The sequence below is a fragment of the Theropithecus gelada genome, chromosome 13 (assembly GCF_003255815.1).
Source record: "Theropithecus gelada isolate Dixy chromosome 13, Tgel_1.0, whole genome shotgun sequence".
Taxonomy (NCBI): Eukaryota; Metazoa; Chordata; class Mammalia; order Primates; family Cercopithecidae; genus Theropithecus; species Theropithecus gelada.
Window position 1 is genome coordinate 19,373,174 of NC_037681.1, and position 24,606 is coordinate 19,397,779.

General features: G+C 53.8%; 1 protein-coding gene across 1 annotated transcript in view; it reads left to right on the forward strand.

Moving 5' to 3' along the window:
• FAM178B (family with sequence similarity 178 member B) overlaps nt 1-24,606 on the forward strand; it is a 116,172-nt gene that overhangs the window by 15,242 nt on the left and 76,324 nt on the right. Inside the window, exons 2-7 of the mRNA XM_025353503.1 lie at nt 871-939; nt 1,155-1,576; nt 2,651-2,712; nt 5,785-5,892; nt 12,247-12,399; nt 22,095-22,200. Coding sequence (XP_025209288.1) covers nt 871-939; nt 1,155-1,576; nt 2,651-2,712; nt 5,785-5,892; nt 12,247-12,399; nt 22,095-22,200 — 920 coding nt within the window. The remainder of the gene's footprint in view (nt 1-870; nt 940-1,154; nt 1,577-2,650; nt 2,713-5,784; nt 5,893-12,246; nt 12,400-22,094; nt 22,201-24,606) is intronic.

Consider the following 24,606-nt stretch of genomic DNA (forward strand, 5'->3'; position numbering starts at 1 on the left):
CAGACAGACTTACAGGGTGGCACCAAGTAAGAAAGATGGGTGGGGCGTCATCTCAGAACATAGCTTTTCTGCTTAGCTGTGCTGGTTTGGTTTTGTTTTTGTTTTTGGGTTTTTTGTTTGTTTGTTTGAGACAGAGTCTTGCTCTGTCGCCAGGCTGGAGTGCAGTGGCACCATCTCGGCTCATTGCAACCTCTACCTCCCGGGTTCAAGCAATGCTCCTGCTTCAGCCTCCCAAGTAGCTGGGACTGAGGCACATGCCGCCATGACCAGCTAATTTTTTTTTTTTTTTTTGTATTTTAGTAGAGATGGGATTTCACTGTATTGCCCAGGCTGGTCTTGACCTCCTGAGCTCAGGCAATCCGCTCGCCTCGGCCTCCCAAAGTGCTAGAATTACAGGCGTGAGCCACCGCGCCCAGTTGCTGGTTTTAATTTTGTATGGGTTTAGAAAAATGTTGATGTTGGCTGGGTGCCATGGTGCGTATCTGTAGTCCCAGCTACTCAGGAGGCTGAGACAGGAGAATCGCTTGAACCCTAGAGGTGGAGGTTGCAGTAAGCCAAGATCGCGCCACTGCACTCCAGCCTGGGCGACAGAGTGAGACTCTATCTCAAAAAAAAAAAAAAAAAAAAAAAAAAATTGATGTCCTCATATTTGCCCATCATGTCCTTGAAATGAGAAGTCAGATTGTTCCCTCCATCTCAGCAACTCGACCTTGGTGGGATCAGGAGGGGGGCCAGTCCTCAGGGCAGACCTGGAGAAGGAATTGCTCTTGAGCACAGTGGGCCCAGGCCCTCCTCTGTGGGAAGCACAGGGTTTAGAACCTTTAGCTTTCTTCTGGAGGTTCACCTCACCCGACAGGCACTTCCTTCCAGAACAGATGTCCCACTGCTTGCAGATGGCTGAGCCCCAGGAGACAGTGCTAGCACTTCCTCTGAGAGAAGGTAGGCGTCTCTCACCTGCACAGGTAAATCCCCACTGAGGTTTGGGGGCAAGAGGAAATGGAGAGCCCATGGCAGAAGGATTTCCCTTGCATCCTTCCCGCAGCAACCCCAAGTTGTTCTCTCACCCATTTGCTCCTCTCCTTACCCAGTGTGGCTTGACGTCTGGGACGGTGGCAGGTGGGCAGGGGGCCCACAGTATTCTGTCCTGTTTGCAGGGGTGCAGGCAGCCGCCACCGTGCCCATCCCCCTGTCCGGCCTGGAGGATGGCTTGTCAGACCATCCCCTGGACCAGGGGCCCCGCTGCCCTGCCCGGCGGCCCTGCAGCCCCGCCTCGGCTCCAGCTCCTACATCGCCGAAGAAGCCCAAGATGCAGGCGCCCGGGGACACGTTTCCCACCGACTGGAGCCCCCCCCCCGTGGAGTTCCTCAACCCAAGGGTGCTGCAGGCCAGTCGGGAGGCCCCGGCCCAGAGGTGGGTGGGTGTGTCGGGCCCCCAGGGCCTGAGGAGACTGGCCGGTGAGCTGCCTGAGGAGTCGGAGCAGGAACACCTGGACCTGGACCCGAAGAGGGGCCTGGCCTTGCCGGAGAAGCTGTTCTGGAACACGGCAGGCCCAAGCCAGCAGGCTGCAGCCCCAGAGGTGAGCCTGTGTCCACCCTTGGCCTCTCCTCCTTGGCTACCCATCTTTAGCCACCCCTTTACAGTGACCCCAGGCCACCCCCTCCTCAGCCACGCCCCAGCTGCCCTTCCTCAGCCACTTCCCCTTGACCATCCCCCCTCAGCCCTTGGGCCTTCATGTCTGGAAGCGCAGGCCCCCAAGGCCAGGATGCACCTCGCCCTGTGTCTCCACCCGTAACTCCTGCTGACAGATGGCTTCGGGTGGCACCAAATTTGATGCCATTTCATGGGTCCCCTTGAGGCTTTCATGGCTGAGGTTAGGGTGATGGCCCCGGAGCACGGAGGGATCTCAGAGCTGAGCTCTGGGCTTGGTTGTCCGCAGAGACTCAAGCCGACTCTGGTCCAGTGAATGGGGAGTCCTAAATGAAACTTCGGTGATGAACTTCAAATTGGGAGTAAGCTCCTGCTGCTCTGTAGACCGCGGGGCGTTTACAGGCCATGGATGGAGAACACTTATTCTAAGAATGGGCTTCAGCTGTTTGTAACAGCCTGCGAGGGAGAAGGGAGAGGGGGACAGAGGGAGGGAGAAAAGGAGAGAGAGAGGGAGTGGGGGAGAGGGGGAGAGAGGGAGGGGGAGAGGAGAGGGAGAGGAGGAGAGGGCAGTGGGGAGGGGCACAGTGGGGAAGGGGACGGGGAGAGAAGCTCTTTGGCTTTGGTAGGGAATGATGTCAGATCACTGAGATTGAAGAGTATGGTGCAGGATAGAGCCTGGTGCACGATAGGCTGTGTGGTGGGATGTGCTGGCACCTGTGATTCGGTACTGTTTGCTGTCTCTGTGTGAAGTGTCTCTGAAAGCACACGAGGAATGCCCGTCCTGTAGGCACCTGTGGGGAGGGAACAGGTGGCTGGGGTGGGGCCGGGAGACATTTTACCCTGCGCCTTTATACTTTCTGATTTTTTAATCATGTGAACATAGTATTTTTTCAGAAAAGCAAACAAAATAAATGAAGGGCTTAATATAGTTTTTTTTTAAATTTTTTTCCCCTCTATCTTTGTTCTTCTCTGTCGTCCTTATTCCCACGTCCTGTTTCTCCAGTTATCCTGGAGGGTCTCAGGAAGCTACTTCAACAACCTGGACTACTTACTGCAGGAGAAGAGGTGAGCACAGGGCGCGGCCTGTCGTGGGATGCTTGTTTCTGCAGGGTTGGCAGCAGTCCCGGGACTCACTGCAGAGTCTGGTCAGAGGGCAGCAGCCTCCCACCCAGACTCAGCCTGACCTGTGTGCTCTGATCAGTAACAGGCATGGGGGATGGTCGCCAGGGTAGGGGGTGACATCACCAAGGCAGAGAGCCCCCAGACTCCTACCACAAACAGAGCCCTCCTTCTGGGTCCCCTCTCCACTTTGGCTCCATTCTGCCCAACTCCTGCCAGTCCTAGGGTGTCTCCTCCCACTCAAGGGTTACGTGAGAGGGAAGTGGAAAAGCAGACCGCTTTGTGGCTTAGGGTTACAGCCTGGCTGTGGCTGGAGGGTCATGCTGGGCAGACGGGACTTTCTAACATTTCTGCTGCCACCTTCCTTCCCCAGCACGCAGGCATGCTTTGCCCATTTTCCCATCCACTCTGAGTTTCACACTTGCCTTCTCCCCGCATATTAGCTTCTAACTAGCTCTCTCCCTGTCTGCCCTAAGTGGTTTCCAAAGGCAGCGCTGAAGGCAGCAGTCACCTCTGATGAGATTGGAAATCCCTAGGGAGGTACAGGTGGCTGGGGACTTCATGGGGGCACGCTATTCGATGGCACGTGAGCAGGTTATTCACACTTCCTAAGTCTTTGTCCTGTCCTGTTGTTGTGTCGTGTTGTTTTTGTTCAGTGCATGTCTATTGTGTTTGCAGAAGTTAAGTGTGGGTGGGGGCAATGCCACTCGGGAACACCCAGCTCTCCTGGTGAGAGGACTGATGCCCTCTCTTTTGACCGTCCTCAGGGTTCCCAGCCCTGTTGGCAGGGAGCTCCTCATGCACTGGGATGAATTATTCTTCAGTCTGTTCCTGCCCCTCTGCCCTGCCATGGAGTCATGTCATCTGCCTCTGCTGTGCAGCCCCTCTGGGCTCCTCCGACCCGGGGACTTGCGTTGTTTAGCTCCTTCACCTCAGTAGATTTTCTCCCATTAGATTGTACGTTAGGGAAGGGACCATGCCTATAGATTTCCACGGTGCCCAGCATGGTGATGTACATTTAGTAGATGCTTGAAATTATTGGCAGGAAAATGATCAGCTGGGGCCTCCTCGTGCCTGCTTGTCGGTGTGCCTGGCATTGGGAGGGTCCTGCTCTGTGCTGGTCAGCTCAGGCTGCTGTAACAGGATGGCACACACTGGGGCTTAAACAACAGTTATTTCTCCCAGTTCTGGTGGCCGGCAGCTCAGGATTGAGGTTCCGGTCAGTCGGTGCCTGGTGAGGGCTCTCTTTCTTGCTTCTTGCTGTGTCCTCTCACGTGGCAGAGAGAACACAAGCTCTCCGGTGTCTCTTCTTTCAAGGACGCTAATCCTGTGGGATCAGGGCCCGTCCTATGACCTCATTTTACCTTAATTACTTTCTTACTCCAAATACATCTACACTGGGGTGAGGGCTTCAACATAGGGATTCTGGGAAGACAGACATTTAGTCCACAGCATGCTGTGTGCTACGCCGCACCAGGCTCTGGGTAGTGGAGCTGACGGCGCAGCCTCTGCTTCCCTGGCAATTTAGTGTTATGATCTCATACTCCCCACACTGTCTCATCGCCACGGAGGAGCCCAGAAGAGTGACACCTAACTTGGAGTGGGAAAAGGCTCCCAGTTGTGTCCTTGTCACTGAACCTTGCAGGAAAAGTTTGGTGTGGCGGGAGGGGGATGACTGCACATGTAAAGGTGGGTAAGACAGACTGTGCCGGCCAGGACCCACATTCTCAGTGCAGAGGGGTTGGAGGGGCGAGGCAGGAGATGCAGCCGAAATAAGATGTGCAGGGGGCTGGAGCCTGAGGGGCCTTGTTGAACCCAAGGCTGAGTTGTGGGAGAAACTGAAGCAGGCAGAAATATGTTTTCTCTTGTTTAAGAAAGCACAGGCTGCATATGGAGAAGGGATGCAAAGGGCGAGAGAGGTACAGTGATGAGGGGCTGAGGGGGCCTGGGATGGGGCTCACAGCCAGGAGGCCCCTGGCAGGAGGGTGATGGGGCTTCTGGTGGGTCTGATGGCCTGGGTGGTAGACACGGGTCATTGGAGGGGCCCGGTCACATTCAGCTGGAAATCACTCAGTGAGTGGCTGGCTAGCAGGATCTGAGCTCACAACAGGCCTGGGGTGGAGAGAAAATGTTAGAGAACTGAGGACCCATGGGCACAGCCAGGATGGGCACCTGGAGGGGCCAGACAGGGACTGGGGAGGCTCCCAGGGCTCTCTCCACAGCCTGGGCACGAGGACAAGGAAGGCTGCGTTGGTTTGCAGGGCGAGAGGAGGGTGAGGGTCGGGGCTCTGGCTGGGTAACAGGTGTGTGGGGCCTGTTGTGGGAGCCAGTAGAAAGAGGAAGTGAGGCATGCAGGGGCTAATGGTGGAAAACAGAGCCCCAGGAGCCAGGCGGGAAGGGTAAGGAGAGAAAGGGAACGAGTCGGAGCAGAGGACTGCCCTAAGTGGCTGCAGTCAGGCCATGCAGGTGTCGGGGATGCCGAACAGCCAGGGCACAAGCTCTTTCCTGGTCACGTGGCTGAGGAGCAGCAGGGCTAGCGCTCAGCCTTGGTGCGTTAAAAACAGAGTGAAGCCGAGTGCTTGCCTGTTGTCCCTTGAGAGGCTGAGGTGGGCAATCGCTTGAGCCCAGTCATTTGAGGCTGTCGTACACTTTGGTCATGTCTATAAAAAGCCGCTGCACTCTGGCCTAAGCAACACAGTGATGTCTGGTATCAAAAAAAAAAAAAAAAAAAGGGGTGCACAAGTAAAGATGCGTTGGGAGTTGTGTGGTGAGAACCGTCTCTTTCTGGCCCGCCTGCTCCTCTCTGCTCATCTGGGGAAAGCACAGTCTATGTAACGCAACCCGTCCCCATTGCCTTAAAAATCTGTGTGAGCGGCTTTGCAGGGAGACCAGCCAGGACGGCGCGGCCCTCTGGCCCCGAGGTCTTGCCGTGTTGGTGGGAATCCCTGCAGCCCAGTGACAGGGCTGCACAATGGGGAACAACACTGACCCCCGACTCTGGCCCTCGACTTCCTGTAGGGAACAGGCCCTGGAGCAGGAGCGCGAGAGGCTGCTTCTGCAGGAGTGTCTCAATCTCAACTCCTTGGATCTTGATGAAGATGAAGTGCCACTCACACCCGAGCACAGGTGAGGGACAGGGGCCTGGCACCAGCCTCTGAAGGGGAAGGACCAAGGTGCCAGCCCCCCTCTGGTTTTGGACAGAGTTTTGACCAAAATGGTACAGCAATTTGTGTACTATTTGTGAATTCTAAAGCTACCTCCTTTTCTTAAAGCCACATCCATTCATTGATTCAAGAAATACCTGATCACCTACTGTGCATCAGGGTCTCATTTGAGCCTTTGCCACGCAGGGATCATAAAACACAGCTTGCTCTGCCCCAATTATCTGCCCAAATTCGTGGAACCAGATCTCTTGGGAAAATAACTACACAAAACCACGATCTAAATGAAATCTGCTTTCAAGGGGAGGTTATGACCATGTGAGATTTTTCATCTTCCCCTGACTGGAGAAGAGAAGGTAGCTCTGAGTGGGGGCCCTGATTTAATTGGGCCATTGGCTGGAGGGAGGGCTGGCTTCATCTCTACCTAGAAGCATCAGAGATGCCCGGGACCACAGCCGAATCCGTCTTCAGGGCACGCTGTTCTCCATCTGTCTTGGTCTGTTGGGGCTGCTAGAACAAAGGCCCATAGACTGGTGGCTTCTGAGCAGCTGAAGTCTGTTTCCCACAGTTGTGGAGGCTGGAGGTCCGAGACCCAGGAGCCAGCAGGGTCAGGCCTGGTGAGAGCGCTCTTCCAGGTTGCAGACTGCCTAAGTCTCTGTCTTCACATGACAGAAAGAGGCAAGAGAGCTCTCTGGGGCCCTTTCGTAAGGGTGCCGATCCCATTCATGAGGGCTCCACCCTCGTGCCTCATCACCTCCCAAAGGCCCCACCTCCTAATACCTTCACCCTGGGGGTGAGGATTCAGCACATGTATTTTGGGGAGACACAAACATAAAGCTTGTAACGCCATCCATTCACCCCCTTGTCCGTCTGTTCATCCATTCACCCCGCCGACATTTACTGAGTGCCAACCATGTGCCGGGCTCTGCTGTAGCTTCGGGATGTGGCAGGAACAAAACCAGACAGATCTCTGCCTTCCCGCTGCTTGAGCTTTTCCTTCCGGAGATAAGCAGTGAGTGAGATCAGTGAAGCTGTGCCACAAGGCTCCTGAGAAAGGCTTATACTCCTGGGGGCATAAGGAGTGCTGGGAAGGGTGTGGGCTCTGATGATTTAGGCTCTGATGATGAAGGATGTGGGCTCTGGGAAGGGTGTGGACTGTGATGAGAGCTCAGGGAAGGCCTTGTGAGCAGCTGTTTTAAGTAGCACCTCGAGGAGGTGAGAGCCAGTTCCAGGGACCCTGCTGTGGGAGCGCACCCGGTGTGTGGGAGCCTGGAGGAGGGGGCTGGTGGGGGACAGGAGGTGAGGGAGACCAGGGTTAGGCACTGGCTCTTGGAGCCTTTCCTCTGAGTTAATTGGACACGTGTCTGCACAGGACCCTCTGGCTGCTGTGTTGAGGATAGACCAGTTAGGTGTGGAGGCCAGGGCAGAAGGGAGGGATCAGGAGCAGAGGAGGCCTTGGCGGGAATCCAAAAGTAATGATGGTGCTTGAGGATGGGGTAGACGCCGAAGAGTGGGCAAATTCTGGGTGTATTTTTAGGGTAGAAATGACAAGATTTGCTGACAAATGGTTGGAAGGTATAGGAGAAAGAGAGGAATCAAAAGGGACCCCGGCAGCTTGGGTCTGAGCAACTGGAAGATTAGAGTTATCTTTAGATAAATAGGGGAGGCTGTGCACGGTGGCTCATGTCTATAATTGCAACACTTTGGGAGGCCGAGGCAGGGGGATTGCTTGGGCCCAGGAGTTTAAGCCCCAGCAACATAGGAAGATCTTGTCTCTCCTAAAACATTTTTTTAAATTACCCAGATGTGGTGGCACATGCCTGTAGTTCCAGCTACTAGAGAGGCTGAGATAGGAGGATCACTTGAGCCCAGGAGGTTGAGGCTGCAGTGAGCTATGATCGCACCCCTGCACCCCAGCCTGAGTGACACAGCAAGACCTTATCTCTTAAAAAAAAAAATGGCCGGGCGCGGTGGCTCACGCCTGTAATCCCAGCACTTTGGGAGGCCGAGGCGGGTGGATCACAAGGTCAGGAGATCGAGACCATCCTGGCTAACACAGTGAAACCCCATCTCTACTAAAAATACAAAAAATTAGCCGGATGCGGTGGCAGGTGCCTGTGGTCCCAGCTACTCGGGAGGCTGAGGCAGGAGAATGGCGTGAACCTGGGAGGCAGAGCTTGCAGTGAGCCGAGATCGCGCCACTGCACTCCAGCCTGGGCGAGAGCGAGACTCTGTCTCAAAAAAAAAAAAAAAAAAGGGAGGGAGGAGACTGAGTGCTCTATATGCTGCAGGTGGGATGGGCTTGGAATCAAGGGTTCATTTGGGGCATCCTGGGGCGAGATCAGGGAGCTACTTGGAGACGCAAGCTTGGGAGTCACTGTGTACGGGTGACATTTAAAGCCACAAAAGTGGGGCCGAGCACAGTGACTCTCGTCTTACAATCCCAGCCCTTTGGGAGGCTGAAACAGGTGGATCACTTGAGTCCAGGAGTTTGAGACCAGCCTGGCCAACAAGGTGAAACCCTGAACCCTGTCTCTCCTAAAAATACAAAAATTAACTGGGCGTGGTGGCGCGTGCCTGTAATCCCAGCTACTAGGGAGGCTGAGGCATGAGAATTACTTGAACCCGAGAAGCAGAGGTTGCAGTGAGCCGAGATCACACCACTGCACTCCAGCCTGGGCGACAGAGCAAGACTCCATCTCGAAAAAAAAAAAGAAAAAAAATTATCGGAAAAACAAAACAAAACAGCAATATTTTTAGTAGAGACAAGGTTTTGCCATGTTGCCCAGGCTGGTCCTGAACACCTGGGTTCCCGGGCTCAAGTGATCTGCCTGCCTCGGCCTCCCCAAGTGCCGGGATTACAGGCGTGAGCCACCATGCCCAGCCTGATAATCATGTCTTAACTAAATCAAGGATCAGCAAACTTTGTGAAAAGTTTGTAAATAGCAAATATTTTAGGCCTTGAGGACCAGGCGGTCTGTGTCAACTCTGCTGCTGCGGCAGGAGGCTCCTGCAGACGCTGGGTGAATGAATGCGCATGGCTGTGCTGCAGTGGGCCCTTATTGCAGAAACAGGCCCCACGAAGGACTCGGCCTACACAGTGTACTTTGCCTGGCCGAAGTTAGAAGGACCCCTGCCTCCTGACTGGTGCCAGTTTTTACGGTGAAAGTTTGGGAATGTGTTGCGATTTGAGCAGCCGTCCCAGATGGACAAAGAGAGCTCCTCGCACACTGCCCAGAGGTCCAGGGAAAGGCAGCCGGCCATGGAGTCCCACATGGACTCCCACAAGGCAGGTGCTGCTTCCTGTCTGATGTTGCAGGAAGCATGTGGATGGACATGGTGGGGCATGAAGCCTGAATTTAATTAGTGTGTTTAGGGCCAAAGGCCTTCTTCAGCAAGAGCACTTTGGCAGCATTATATTTGATGAAAGCAACTTTCTCTCTGAGCTGAGGTGCATGGATTTGGTTTCCAGGTTCTCCAGTCACTAGCTGCATAACCATGGAATCAAACCTTTTGAAACCTAAATCTCTGCAGCAAGAGTAATTCTTCCAGCTCTCTCTATCTTCCTGCCGAGTACCTCCAGCATTCTGAAGTCATGACTTGGATGTTTTGAAACTGCTCAGAGGAAGGGAGTTATCTGTGCAACCAGCTTAACGCAGAAGGTAGTCCTGGCTTGGAAAACGCTGGTAATGCGCTGGGCGCGTGACGTTTTCCAGTGGTGCTTTGAGAAAGCCTCTTTGACAACAGCCCCTTTGAGGTGGTGGTTTTGATGTGGGATCATTTGGATGGGACTGTTCGGCTTTACAAAAGTCATTCACCAGTGTACAAAGCCAGCAGCCTCTTCCATTCCTGAATAGGGCCAGGGAAGGGGGTGCAGGTCAGGAAGGGGTGCTCAGGGTGTGGGGGCTGACCACCGCCTGCCAGACAAGGCGTCATCTAATTGCCACAACTGCCCGTCACAGAAAGGACCCCTGACAGTCGCGAGCGAGCATCTGTGCATGTTCTCACAATCGGCTTGCATCTTGAATGGGTGACATCCTCAATTCTCCATTTCTTAAAGTTAAAAGGCCTTGCGTGTGTGCTGAGCCTGGGGCAGAGGCAGATACTTAAACCACAACATCATCCTTTATTCTCAGCTCCAGGCTGCACAGGAAATCCCCAATTAGATGTGTAAGAGTCGCCTCAGGACTCTTAATAATGCACATACATTACAGCCAGCATCATAGAAGTCCCTTTAAAAGATGGTTTTAGGGACAGGGCTAGGACCCCTTTATAGATTAGCCTAGTTCTTACAGGCTTTTTTCTTTTTCTCTTTCTTTTCCTTGTCTTAGACGGAGTCTCCAGCCAGTGCTGCAGTGCAGTGGCACGGTCTCGGCTCACTGTAGCCTCCACCTCACAGGTTCAAGCAATTCTCCTGCCTCAGCCTCCCTTTTTTTTTTTTCCTCTTTGAGACAGAGTCTTGCTCTGTCACCCAGGCAGGAGTGCAGTGGCACAATCTCGGCTTTCTGCAACCTCCGCCTCCCAGGTTCACGCAATTCTCCTGCCTCAGCCTCCCGAGTAGCTGGGATTACAGGTGCTGGCTACCATGCCCGGATAATTTTTGTATTTTTAATAGAGACGGGGTTTCACCATGTTGGCCAGGCTGGTCTCGAGCTCCTGACCTCAGGTGATCCTCCCACCTCGGCCTCTCATAGTGCTGAGCCACTGCACCTGGCCTAGGCTTTTAATCATTTGTTCATTTTTTCAGACTAAAAAACAAGCAATAGATACAAAACTCTTAATGGCAAAGACATGAACCAAACAGGAATTTGTTTTACCGTTTATGTGGTGGTTTGGTGAGATGCTTCCGGAAGCCTGCCAGGGTCAGAGTCCTCCCGGGTCTGCAGCATCATTCCCGTTCGTTGTGCCATTTCATTCTCAGGAGCACCCTGTGACGTGTATCAGGGCCTTACTTTGGGTCACTTAGCCAGAAAGTGAAACAGGTTCCACGTGCTAGGCTGGTGGGCCGAAGGCGACGCCACGCCACGCCCAGTGCCAGCTGCTCATGTCCAGATCCTAAGGGGGCCTCTGGGCTGTTCCGCCCCTGGGTTTGCTGTCTCAAACAGTGGGCCTGGCTGGGGACCAGGGAATGGGCCGTCTCTTGATGAGAGGAAGAGAGGCAGTGTCTAGAGCTTGTTGTATTTTATTGTTCCTGTTGTTAAATGTGTGTTATATTGCTGTAAAATCGAGCAGAACACACTGACATGAAGTAAAGAGGAAGTTGCCTTCTCTTCCTCTCCCCTCCCTCTGATTCTGCTCCCTGGGGTGACCCTCAGTCGTAGTGGGATATGTCATATGCTGGGGGTGGGCATTGCACGTGTCTGGGCATGTCTGTGTCCATGCATGTGTGTAGGCTTGTGTGTGCATGCACAGACACACACACGCACACACACAGCCTCTGCTGCTGTTTTCACCCATGAACTTACTGGGCTCAGCCACGTTGCGGATCCTTCTTTATGTAGATTTAGCTCATTCTTGGGAAACATCTTCGCTGCCTCCCTTTTCCCCATCCTCATTTCAATGGGTCGTTAAGTCCTGACAGTTTTCACCTCTCTCTGATACTGTTGCAATGTATCCCTTCTCCTCATTCTTTCTCTGTCCATGGGGCCAGCTTCCCTCCACTAAATCAGACTCTCTGTGCCGGGCCAGGCTGGTCCCGGGATCTGCATTGCAGCAGCTGCCTGGGTGGTTCTCAGAGCCCTGGAGCTTGAGGACTGCCGGCCCTGAGGGAGAATCCGGGCTCCTTCCTATGGGCTCGAGACCCTCCTGCTTCCGCCCACACCCATGCCGCCTGCTTGCCAGCCTTCCTGCCCCTCCCAGAACGCCCTCCCTGACCCTGGCCGCACCCAGCGCTCCTCTCCTGGGCCCTTATGGAGCCGCCCTGTAGGCCTCTCTGTCCACTCGCCAGACGGGATCGCCGTGGGTTGTTCATGCCCTTCCTGGGTGGTCCATTCCCGACTCACCTTCCGTACCTGGCATTGTCGACGTGCAGCGAGTGAAAAGTCTGACCTGACAGAGCCAGTGGGTGGGGTTGGGTCTTCTGGCTCCGGGACTGGTGCCCTGAGCCAGGGATGGGCCTTACTGATGGGAGAGCGAAGGGCTCCTGCGTGCCCGGGTGGGCTCTTCTTCCATCAGCAGGTGGCGCTGTCCCCCTGGTCTGCCGTAAGGACTGCAAGGGAGGGAGCCCCGGGCCCCCTCTGTCCTTCCCTGGGCCGATGGCCATGCCTCAGGCCAAGGTGCATCTGCTGATACCCGGCCCTCCTGTCCCTTCCCTTGCCAGGATGCTGGTGGAAAAGTACTCAGTGTCCCTGCAGACCATCCCGCCGGTCCATCCAGGTGAGACTGTGTTTCTGCCCAGGCGTCACTCCCTGCCCTGCATCCTGGACTCCTCACACCTGAAGCCACGCAGCCACCTGGAAGGGCTGTTCCTCAGGTAAGTGTGGGGAGGAGGGGTGAGGGGGTGGCGCAGCCTGTCCAGGACCCCTCCCTCCTGGAGTCCAGGGATAAGGGCCACCTGAAAGGGGGAAATTTGAAGAGGTGATCAGGCCAATTTGAATGTGTCAGTTTTTAGAGAGATAGGTGATGTTGTCTGCTTACAGTATGTCATTTACTAATTTTGGTGCACATAATTGAAACATTCCCACATTATAGCAAGTAGCCAGTTGTTCATTTACAGGTTCATGTTGCTTTTTTCTCCCCTACACCCCAGTGTCGCAGAACAGCAGACTCACCATGCGTGTCTTGGGGTGGGTCTCTGTCAGCACTGGCTCCTTCCTGGGCCATCCAGGGCATGTAATGGGCCTTTCCACCTACTTGTTGGAGGGACTTCAGTGTGTGATGCTGACACTGAAAAGCCTGTCCCCAGCCGCAGGCACACACTCTAACAATACAACAGCTGTCTTATTCTTTGTGGGAGTAAATTCATGATCATTATCACATAACCATTGACTATATTGCTTTTTGAGAGAATTTTTAAAAGATTTACCACAACCGTATCCAACACTTGGAATTAGGAGCTAATATATTCAAGAAGAAGAGGAGGGAAAGCCCGCAGGGTTCAGTGCAGCGGCGTCTGCTGGGTGCTCACACAGGCTGGTGCCCTGTGGGGCTGGAGGCCAGGGCCGTGGAGAAGGGGCTGTCCTCGCCCACCCAGTGAGGAGCAGAGGTGGAGCTGCTTCTGTGGTCTCTTCAGCCACCTTAGGACTTGAACGCCAGAGTCTTGCTCTCTTTTCCAGTTTTACAGGGCTTATGTTTATTTTATGAATTCCAAGTCCATCTTATTGTATGATACAAGGTTACTTTTAACATTTTCATATGCTTTCTTTTTTTTTTTTTTTTTTTGAGATGGAGTCTCGCTCTGTCGCCCAGGCGAGAGTGCAGTGGCCGGATCTCAGCTCACTGCAAGCTCCGCCTCCCGGGTTTACGCCATTCTCCTGCCTCAGCCTCCCAAGTAGCTGGGACTACAGGCGCCCGCCACCTCGCCCGGCTAGTTTTTTGTATTTTTTAGTAGAGACGGGGTTTCACCATGCTAGCCAGGATGTTCTCGATCTCCTGACCTCGTGATCCGCCCGTCTCGGCCTCCCAAAGTGCTGGGATTACAGGCTTGAGCCACTGCGCCCGGCCTCATATGCTTTCTTTAGAAGTTTTTGTCGTAGGAAGTTAACAAGTACATATCAAAGTATAGAGAACCATGTAACATTCCTCCACACTCCCATCACTCACTTTCAACAAGGATCAACTCAAAGCCAGTCTTGTTTCCTCTCAACATCTGCCCACAACGCCATTACCTCAGGATTATTATTATTATTTTTTTAAACGGAGTCTCACTCTGTTGCCCAAGCTGGAGTGCAGTGGCACGATCTGGTTCACTGCAACCTCCGCCTCCCGAGTTCAAGCAATTCTCATGCCTCAGCCTCCTGAGTAGCTGGGATTACAGGTGCCTGCCAGTACGCACGGCTAATTTTTGTACTTTCAGTAGAGACGGGGTTTCACCATGTTGGTCAGGCTGGTCTCGAACTCCTGACCTTGTGATCCACCCACCTCGGCCTCTCAAAGTGGTGGGATTACAGGCATGAGCCACCGTGCCCGGCCACCTCAGGATTACTTTTTTTGTTTGTTTGAGACAGGGTCTCGCTCGTCACCCAGGCTGGAGTGCAGTGGTTTAATCTCGGCTCACTACAAGCTCTGCCTACCGGGTTCACGCCATTCTCCTGTCTCAGCCTCCCGAGTAGCTGGGACTACAGGTTCCCACCACCACGCCCGGCTAATTTTTTGTATTTTTATAGAGATGGGGTTTCACCATGTTAGCCAGGATGGTCTGGATCTCCTGACCTCATGACCTGCCCACCTCGGCCTCCCAAAGTGCTGGAATTACAGGTGTGAGCCACCACGCCCAGTCCACCTCAGGATTACTTTTAAGCAAATCCTCAGACACAGAAAATTTAATCTACAACTACTTCAGTTTGTCTCTCTAAAACATAAGACTATTTTTAGACATAACTTCTATATTACTATCATACCTGAAGAAATAGTAATTTCTTAATAGTGCTAGTATCAGTTAGTGCTCAGATTTCAATTTTCTTTTTTTTTTTTTTTTTTAGTATTTTGAGATGGAGTCTCACTCTGTCGCTCAGGCTAGAGTGCAGTGGCGCCTTCTCGGCTCACTGCAACCTCCGTCTCCCTGACTGAAGTGATCCTCCCACCTCAGCCTGCTGAGTGGCTGGGATTACAGGTGTGTGCCACCGCTCTAGGCTAATTTTTGTATTTTTTGTAGAGATGGGAGTCTTGCCATGTTGCCCGGGCTGGTCTCGAACTCTGGGGCTCAAGTGATTCTCCTGCCTCAGCCTCCCAAAGTGCTGGGATTACAGACGTGAACCACTGCACCTGGCGTTCAATTTTCTTTAGATATTTTTTATAGATTCTTCAAATCAGAATCTGAATAACGTCCAAACATTGCAATTAGATAAAATGTTAATAATGAAATAACACTTTATTACATTGATGCCCTAACGTATTTAACCATTTTTCTCATTTTTTGAACATAGAAGTTTTTTCCAACTTTATTATAAATCATACGGTGGGGAATATTGGGGAGTATTTGTCTGGAGGTCTAAAGTGTGTTCATAGCTGCAGTGTGAGGTCATTGGGTCTGATTGTAAGAACGTGAGGGCTCACGTCACCATGTTGGAAAGGGCAGTGTGAGGTTATTGGGTCTGAGTGTAAGAACGTGAGGGTTCACATCACCATGTTGGAAAGGTATTTAATAGAGAGATATATGGTGAAAAGAAAAGAAGAAAAGAGCTCAAGAAAGGAGAGAGCCAGAGAATGTCTGGGCAGGAACCGAGGTGGCCAGCGGAGAAAGGAAGACGTCTTCCTGGGCTGCTTCAGTGTTTGCCGACAGCAGGTTTTCCGTTCTAGAGTGGATGGCAGGCAGGAAGTGTTGGACAGATGAGATGGCCCGTGGAGCGGTGACCTGGGATCAGAGCAGGCCTGCCAAATGGGGCCAGGTGGCTGCCCAGCTTCCCTGGAGTGAGGGCTCAGACCCTCCTCCCTGAGATATGCTAATGGGGCTCGGTAGAGAGGGTGCTGCCAGCACCTGAGATCTGCAGCCTTAGGAACTGGCTTTGAGCTTTCTGGAGGGAATGCCTGCTGTGTGGCTCTTGACTCAGTCCTGGGACCTCTGCCGGGCAGTGGCGAGGCCACTTCCTGGAGGTCGCCATTTAGCCCTGGGTCATCTTTCATTTCCTGCTTGTGCCAAGGACTTCAAAGCCAGACTGACTAGTGGGAAAACACTAGTCAGTCGTTCAATAATGTTACTATATTCAGCCAGAAATGTGGCCGTGGTGGCGGGTGACAAGGGGATCTCTTAAGCAGTCAGCCGGGCACGGTGGCTCATGCCTGTAATCCCAGCACTTTGGGAGGATTGGTTGAGCTCAGGCGTTCTAGACGGCCTGGCCAACATGGGGAAGCCCCATCTCTACCCCAAAAAATGCAAAAAATATTAGCACGCCTGTGGTCCCAGCTACTTGGCCGGCTGAGGAGAGCCTAGGGAGGTTGAGGCTGCAGTGAGCCGTGATCATGCCAGTGCACTCCAGCCTGGGCAACAGAGTGAGACCTTGTCTCAAAAATTAATGATGATAAATAAAAAGCCGTCAGTCCAATTCCATACGCGCAGTTGCCGCTGTGGTCTGTGGCCATGCCACTGTGAACATGCTGAACGTTCTCTCATCTCAGAGGCTGGGCAGGGCCTGGCCTGGTTAGGACTTGCTGGGAGAAAGTTCATGCTGTGTGAGCTGACAGCTAGGTTTTCGTTTTCCTCGTTATACCACCCGTATATTCCTAACTTTCCACAATGAACGTAGATCATTTTTATCATTAGAAGGGGGGAATGTCAATGCCATTTTTTTTTAATAAGCTCTTTTTTTTTTTTTTTTTTTGAGACGGAGTCTCGCTCTGTCGCCCAGGCTGGAGTGCAGTGGCCGGATCTCAGCTCACTGCAAGCTCTGCCTCCCGGGTTTACGCCATTCTCCTGCCTCAGCCTCCCGAGTAGCTGGGACTACAGGCACCCGCCACCTCGCCCGGCTAGTTTTTTGTATTTTTTAGTAGAGACGGGGTTTCACCGTGCTAGCCAGGATGTTCTCGATCTCCTGACCTCGTGATCCGCCCGTCTCGGCTTCCCAAAGTGCTGGGATTACAGGCTTGAGCCACCACACCCGGCCAAAAAATCAGCTCTTGAAATAGATTCACTTCTCCTTACCTTTCCGTGAAAGGGGGAAAATACCTTTCTTCCCTCTGAACAAAGTAGGCAACAGCGCAAATTAAGCAGTTTGTTTCAGATTGCATGGGTGGGCTTGGCCTCTGCGTCCCAGCAGCTGTCCTGTTGCATCTATCCAGGTTGATGTGCAAGAACCCTCTTCCCGGGGAGCCTGCCTTGGGAGTGCATGTGGTCCAGATGACGCCCTCATCCATCACCAAGCTAGCTGTGCATCCCGGGGTCAGTCCCCTGCCACCAGAGTCACATGTCATTATGACGGAAGCTGATACCAGCTGATTGCAGGAGCTGAACTTTTTTCTTCTTCCGTTGACAGTAATTCAAAAGGAAATCCAACGCTCCCGCATGGAAAAGTGTCAGGACCAAAGCCCACATCCCACTCAGGGTCGGAAGTTGGAAGGGTGGAGTTTGTCTGCCCTACTCAGTTAGTCATAGGCCCCCCACAGTATTTGCAAGGACATTGGGGTCCCCGTTTGTCCTCTGGTTGCATCTGCCACTATTGATGCGAGGACCAGCATGCTTTCCAGAAGCCCGATGCATGAGCCAGGGCGTTCCTCCGTGAATATCCAGCAGGCAAGGGAAGGAGGTGGATGAGGCTGAACTTCTGCCGGAGGCCCGGCAGCCCCACCTCTTGTTTGTCACTAGCTTCTCTTCCTGGAGGAAGAGGCCAGGGTTGAAGCCCAGGTGCAATAAATCCAGCAGTTCTGAAGTGTGGAGAGGGCTGAGCCTTCCAGCTGGCTGCATCTGTCCTCCAAAATAAAGAGCAAGTGGAGGTAGCAAGCAGGGCCGTTATGGGATCCCTGAGTTTCTGCCTGTCGTAACGCTCGCTTATTTATTTATTTATTTTGGAACGCAGTTTTGCTCTTGTTGCCCAGGCTGGAGCACAATGGTGCAATCTCGGCTCATTGCAACCTCTGCCTCAGGTTCAAGTGATTCTCCTGCCTCAGCCTCCTAAGTAGCTGGGATTATAGGCGCATGCCACCACGCACGGCTAATTTTTTTTTCTTTCCTTTTTTTTGAGACAGAGTCTTGCCCTGTCGCCCAGGCTGGAGTGCAGTGGTGTGATCTCGGCTCACTGCAAACTCTGCCTCCCGGGTTCACGCCATTCTCCTGCCTTAGCCTCCCGAGTAGCTGGGACTACAGGCGCCCACCACCACGCCTGGCTAATTTTTTTTTTGTATTTTTTAGTAGAGACGGGGTTTCACGGTGTTAGCCAGTATGGTCTTGATCTCCTGACCTCATGATCCTTCGGCCTTGGCCTCCCAAAGTGCTGGGATTACAGGCGTGAGCCACTGCACCCAGCCTTGCACTGCTAATTTTTGTGTATTTAGTAGAGATGGGGTTTCACCATATTGACCAGGCTGGTCTTGAACTTCTGACCTCAGGTGATCCACCTCCTTCGGCCTCCCAAAGTGCTGGGATTACAGGCATGAGCCACCGCGCCCGGACAACACTCGCTTGTTTTTATTTCATTTTTTTCTTGATTTTAGTCAGGCCCATGTTCTTCTGCCCATGCTGGAGTGCGGTAGTACGATTACAGCTCACCGCAGCCTGCAAGTCGTGGCTCAAGAGGTCCTCTTGCCTCAGCCTCCCGAGTAGTTGGGATCACAGGTGTGCACTACCGTGCTCAGCTAATTTGTATTTTTTTAGAGACAGGGTCTCACTTTGTTGCCCAGGCTGGTCTCGAATTCCTGGCCTCAAGCTATCCTCCTGCCTGGGCCTTTCAAAGTTCTGAGATTATAGACATGAGCCACTGCATCTGGCCTCTCTTATTTTTTATTTATTTATTTTTGAGGCGGAGTTTCACTCTTGTTGCCCAGGCTGGAGTGCAATGGCACAATCTCGGCTCACCACAACCTCCGCCTCCCAGGTTCAAGCAATTCTTCTGCCATAGCCTCCCTAGTAGCTGGGATTATAGGCATGTGCCACCATGCCTAGCTAATTTTGTATTTTTAGTAGAGATGGGGTTTCTCCATGTTGGTCAGGCTGGTCTCGAACTCCCGACCTCAGGTGATCCACCCGCCTCGGCCTCCCGAAGTGCTGGGATTACAGGCGTGAGCCACCGCGCCCGGCCCTCTCATGTTTAAACAAAGGAAAAAAAGAAAGAAAGAAAAAGGCCATAGGTGAAAGCTTTGGTTGCTGTTGGTCTCTGTTGTATTTAGGCATTTTATTCAGACTGATCTGAGTAATTTGGCAAAGGCCCAGTAGCTGATACTTATAAATAACTACACTTGCTGTTTATCCTTTGGCCATCACTTGGGATTCTCAAGGCATTCAGAGACCTTGCCCTCTGGGACTGCTGCCCATAAAATAAATGAGGAGGTTGAGGCGGGAGGAATCTTCCCTTGGGTGTGATGAGGAACAGAAATTCCAAGATGAAGCTGGTCAGAGCTCTGCTCGGAAAGCCCCGTGTGCTGAGCCCAGCTGCCCCCATTTGCTGTCACTGGTTTTGTGGGTTTCCCAGTTGTAGCTGATGTCCTCCCCTTGCTTCCTTCTGCTCCAGTGGGCAGTGAGAGTGGAGGCAGGCACCTGCCCGCTGTCATTGCGGTTGTGGCTGGGGATTACCAGTGTTGACTCTGACTGCTCCCTCCTCATCTCCAATCACAGCTGAGGACTCTGATGGGAACCTCCCTTCATGGGATCCTCAGGGCTGACAGCTGGGGGCTTCCCACTCAGCCAGGCCCGTGCGGCATCTGCTGCCGACGGAGGCTCTGTCCCTCCTTCTGTCCCTCCAGGGTCCTCCAGCATTCTCAGGATAACTTCTGACCTCAGCATTGGCTTGGCCGTGGACAAAGGCACCGCCTTGGACCCAGCCTCTCTGTTCTTGATGTGGGGACGTGACTCTGACAACAGCCAATTCCGTCACCCAAGGCGTTTGAGCTTTCACCACACACACCTCCCACCCCCTTTCCTTTTTCCCTTTTCCTCCAGGCTTCCCAGCCCAGGTGCTGCTGTTGGAACCCTGCTTCCTTCCCCAGAGTCAAGGCATTGTCTGTACACGAGGCCCATTCCCTGCCCAGCAGCCAAGCTCGAGGTCACCCTGTGGCACTCTGAAGGACGTGGGAGGGCCTGTGGCTGAGCCAGGGCGAAGCAGCACTCCCTCCCCGCCGAGCGTGCATTCAGCCTGCAGAAGGGAGTCCTTGCCTCTAACCCTAAACACAGAATTCCTTGAAAGCCAGTCATCCCAGGGCAGAGCAGGCCTATGTCCTTTCTGGCTTTCTCTTGCTCCCGGTCCCATAGTCAAAATTTTCTCAGCAGCAGTGAACTCAGAGGCCAATCCGTCATTCCTCTGGCAGAAACTGCAAGGCCCACGTAGCAGAAGGGAGACGTTGCAACTGTGGGGTCTCTCCCTTGGAGCAGCGGTTAGAAATGTGTTGATCTGAGCCAACAGGGCCTTGTACAATCAATTCTCCCACTAAGAAACTGGCGGGGTGCCCCCTCCAGCAGAATGCCAGAGCCAGCGTCTCCTTAGAGTCCCTGAAGCGCCAGCCTCCTCACCACATGGCCGTTGTCGGGGTTCTGCCAATTCGCAAGGTCCTCCAGACGTTGTTTACATGGGTATTGTCTGCGTTCAGGCTGCTGTGCATGTTCTTGAACCACACGCGTCTTGTTGGGGTCAGTCCATGAAAGTCTCCATGTGACTGGGCACGTGGATAGCGTGGAGCATGCCAGCAGTCCTGGGGTGCACACGTGTTTGTATGTACAAACGAAGGTCTATTTCAGGGCGGTAAACTTCACCACCACAGGAACAAAGCTGCTTTCTCCTCTGAACTTAAATGACTTAGAGAAAAAACATGCAATTTGTAAATTGCCTGGACATTCTCAGAGAGACAGCAGCTTGGCCCAGAGGATAATCTTTGTTTTGTAGCATTCTGTTCCTGGCAGATTATAGTATGATGTCCTTTTTAAAGGAGAAGGAGGAGGAGCAGAAGGAGGAGGTTGGGCTGACTGAAAAACTGGAAAACTTTTTATCTAGGGTGGCAACGTTAAGTACTTTCTGAAATGTTCTTTGCATGCATTTGGGCCATTAAAAAGAAAAACAAACGTGAACTTACGTTTTCATTTTCTGGAATCCATGTTACTTATCTTTGGGATGTGGTCTAGAGAGAGCAAGCAAAGATGGTGGTCACAAAATGCACAGGACGTAGGAGAATCCTACCCCAAACCCAGGCTCTCTGGGGATGACTGGGAGCTCAGGGACGGTGACAAAGTCCAGCCAACCTCCTGTAAAATAACTTCTGAAGCACTTCCTACCAGAGGCCCTACAACCATACGAAACATTGCAACAACTCATTTTGCAGAGACCTGGAATCTTGTAGGTCAAAGTGATCTACCAGGTCAGCGGTCCCCGAGACAGGGCTCATCTCCACACCAGCGCTGATTTTGAGAGCTCCTGTTAGGAGAAAGGCCCGAGGGGGTAGCATGAATGGGCACACGGTCACGGCCACAGCCGCGTGGCTGGTCTGAGCACGCCTCCATCCCTGGAATCTGGGACACTTGCGGCTCACATGGTTTTTGAAGAATCCTCTATGGAGCTCTTGTTTGGTGTTTCCTTCCCAGAATGTCTTCATCCCGGGCCCCTTTCTGTTATTTTCCCGTCTTCTCAGGTGTCCCCTTTGTGTCTGAAAAACATAAGGCAGAGCAGAAACGCCCTGTGTAACCAGATCTCGAGACGCTGGCCTCGTAGGGGTAATCCTGCCTGCCCCTTGCAGCTGGAGGCACCCGAGGCTAAGACACCCACTCCTGGCCTCACTCCTCACCTTTCCACACCCCTGGCAAATATCCCACCTTCCCCTGTGGCCAAATGGAAAGGGCAGACTGCACTGCCCTACCGTGTTCTGTTCGTTTGTTCGAGACGGAGTCTTGCCCTGTTGCCCAGGCTGGAGTGCAGTGGCTCGATCTTGGCTCACTGTAACCTCTGCCTCCCGGGTTCAAGCAATTCTCCTGCCTCAGCTTCCCGAGTAGCTGGGATTACAGGTGCACGCCACCATGCCTGGCTAATTTTTGTATTTTTAGTAGAGACAGGGTTTCACCATATTGGCCAGGCTCGTCTTGAACTCCTGACTTAGTGATCCACCCGCCTTTGCCTCCCAAAGTGCTGGGATTACGGGCGTGAGCCACGGCATCCAGCTATCTGCTGTGTATTTTAAACGCTGTGAGGTGTGTTCATGCAACATGCAAGAAGAGCAGGTGATTCTGATGCTCACCTGGGTTCTTTTCCTTCTGACAGATCTGTGCATTGAGGGCTCGAAAAGCACATTTGTCTCTAGTGTTACAGATTTGTGACAGCCTCCCGCGGTGACGAGACAAGTGTGCCGGCACAGAGGCCTCCTCTAACCTCAGTCCTCTGCCCCCAGCTCCCCGCCGGCCCAACAGCTGTCCTTCCTGCACAGCGGCCTCCTGAGCACCCTCTACCTGCACGTGCCTGACTGCCCAGTGCCCCTGCTCCAGTGGCTGTTCCAGGTGAGGACGCAAGCCTGCCACTAGGTGGCGGGAGCGCTGCAGTCTGGTGGCCTGGCAGGCCCGCACGCCGAGGGGTGGGCACTTCACCTCTTGCCTTAGGTGCTGCTTGGCTGGGCTCAGGCTGGGAGGAGGGAGGAGAGCTGATTGGGCATCGATCCCCACCATAGTGCTAAGAATGCCAAGGTCAGGGAGGTGCAGGGGATTCGCCTGTGGTCTCCCAGAGCGGCGAGCCCTGGGAGCCTCTGCTTCCCTCGAGGATGTGTCTCTGGGTGCTGCCTGTGCCCTCAGCGTGGCTTTCCTGAGGGACCTGGTGTACCCAGTGGACTTACTGTCTAACCTCTCAATGAATCGGTCCAAGCCCCTCAACAAGTGCTTCCTATACGACAAAGCTAATTTCTTCACCAGCGGTCACAGGTCCCTCATCCCATAAGCAGCGGGAGGGCCGCTCAGGGCCCACGGCAGTCCTGCGGCACCTGAAGTGTGGGCCCTCGTGGGTTTGGAGCCGAGGGTGCTCGGGTGTTAGAGCGTGTGCTTCCCGTGTACAGTCGTAGGTTGGCTGGGAAAGCCTGGAACAGCTGCCCTGGCTGCCCCGTTTTTCCTTCCTGGTTGCTGCTAGAATGTTTTGCCATAGGGGAACATGCATTTTGCCCAGGGCTTGACACCTTTGCACAGAGACAGGCAGTGAGAAGCCAGCAGGGATAGCCCAGGAGCCAGCCACTGTGATCTGAATGCCAGGCATGAGGATGCCGTCCTGGCCTTGGCCCCACCCGGAATCATCCCTGTCTGGGGACAGGCGGGTCACAAGTTCCAGCTGGTCCCATTCCTGCCAGTTGGAGGCTGGACCCCAGCTGTAAATCAGAGCCGTCATGTGGGGCGGATTATTCCAGGAGCGGCTCGACCCCGGCAGGCTGGCTGCGGTCCAGAGAGAGCCCTCCAGCTCTCCCTTCGTGCTCTGGGTCCTTCACCTCGCTCCTCCCTACCCTGGCGGAGGAAGACCTGCAGCTTCTGGGGCCCTGGTGTGTAGCTGCTAAGCTTGCCAGCCCCCAGTCCCCCACCCAAGCCCCAGAAGGAGCAGTGGGTGAGTAACGGGGAACAGTGGGGCCATTATTCCCCACGCCGGCCGCTGCAGCCCCTGCTCCTTGCACAGTGTATGACGGAACACACAATCGAGCATTGGGAGCCACAAAGGACCCATCTGAGACGGCGCCCACCGAGGGGCCCTGCGTGACCCTGACACGGCGTGGAGTGCCTTCCCGGGGGCGTGTCAGTTGCCTCCGGGTTCAGAGACCCCCATCCTGGGAGGCACAGGCGAGCCCTCCCCTGTCTCTTTCCCCGTCTCCATCATGCTGGGAGGGGGCTGGAGGGGACAGGAATTCAGGACCCAGCCCTGAGGTCAGACAGACAGACAAACAGACTTGGTGTGAGTTCTGGCCCTGCCACCTACTCCTGTGTTGCCATGGGTGGGTTTCTTAGCATCAGCTCTGTGCCTCGGAGCCAGGCCCGATGGGCCCACGTGGAGGGAAGTAGGACATCCCGTGAGCTGCCTTGTCCTGGTGCCCCTGCAGAGCTCTGCTCTGGGCCTGGGTGTCCTGCAAGGCACGCTGTTAGTGCAGAGTCCAGTTCACATTTTGCAAGAAGGAGAAACAAAATCTCCCACCCCCATGGCTGAATCCAGATCCATGAAAGGGGTGTTCTGGCTTTGGGGGGCCTTCTGGGCAGTGTCCTCAGGGGACTTAGAACCTCGAGCAGTTACTGGGGACTGGTTGTGGGAGGCGGAAAACCCACGAGGGCTCCTTCCGCAGGTGCGAGGGTGGCTCCTGAGGTCCCGGGGTGGGGGCGTGCTGGGCCCCAGGAGGAGCTGGACCCAGGAATGGGGAAGGGTTGGGATCCCAGGACTGGCCTCTGCTGCTGTCTCCCCACAGGCTCCATGGCCAAGTAAGGCCAGACCCTGTTCCCAAATCTGGTTCCTTAGGAAGGAGAATCTGGTTAGGCTAAGAGGGGTTAAGTGGTCCCCTTGTCCAGTCAAAGGCAGCTAGGGAAGTGGGGTCCCAGGGCTGCCGGGGCCACGCCTGTACCTGGGGTCCCTACTGAACCAGGGTGGGGTGAGGTGGTCAGACTGCTCCAACCCGGCTCCTTCGACGTTCTTGGAAAGGACAGCCTGAGTTCTCTCAGGGATTTGGTCCCGTGTACTCCTCCCAGGGGCTTTAATAGGGTGTGCATGGGACTGGCTGAACTGTGCCCTCGTGTGGGCCAGCCTTGCCGGGAGAGAGGACATCCGCAGGAGGTGTACACCCTCAATGAACGTATGTTCTTATTGGGAGAGACTCAAGCGTTCAGCCAAGAAAATGTAAGAGGTTATGGCAGGAGGAGAAAGGCAGAGTTCCAGACACCAAGCAGGGGGTGTCC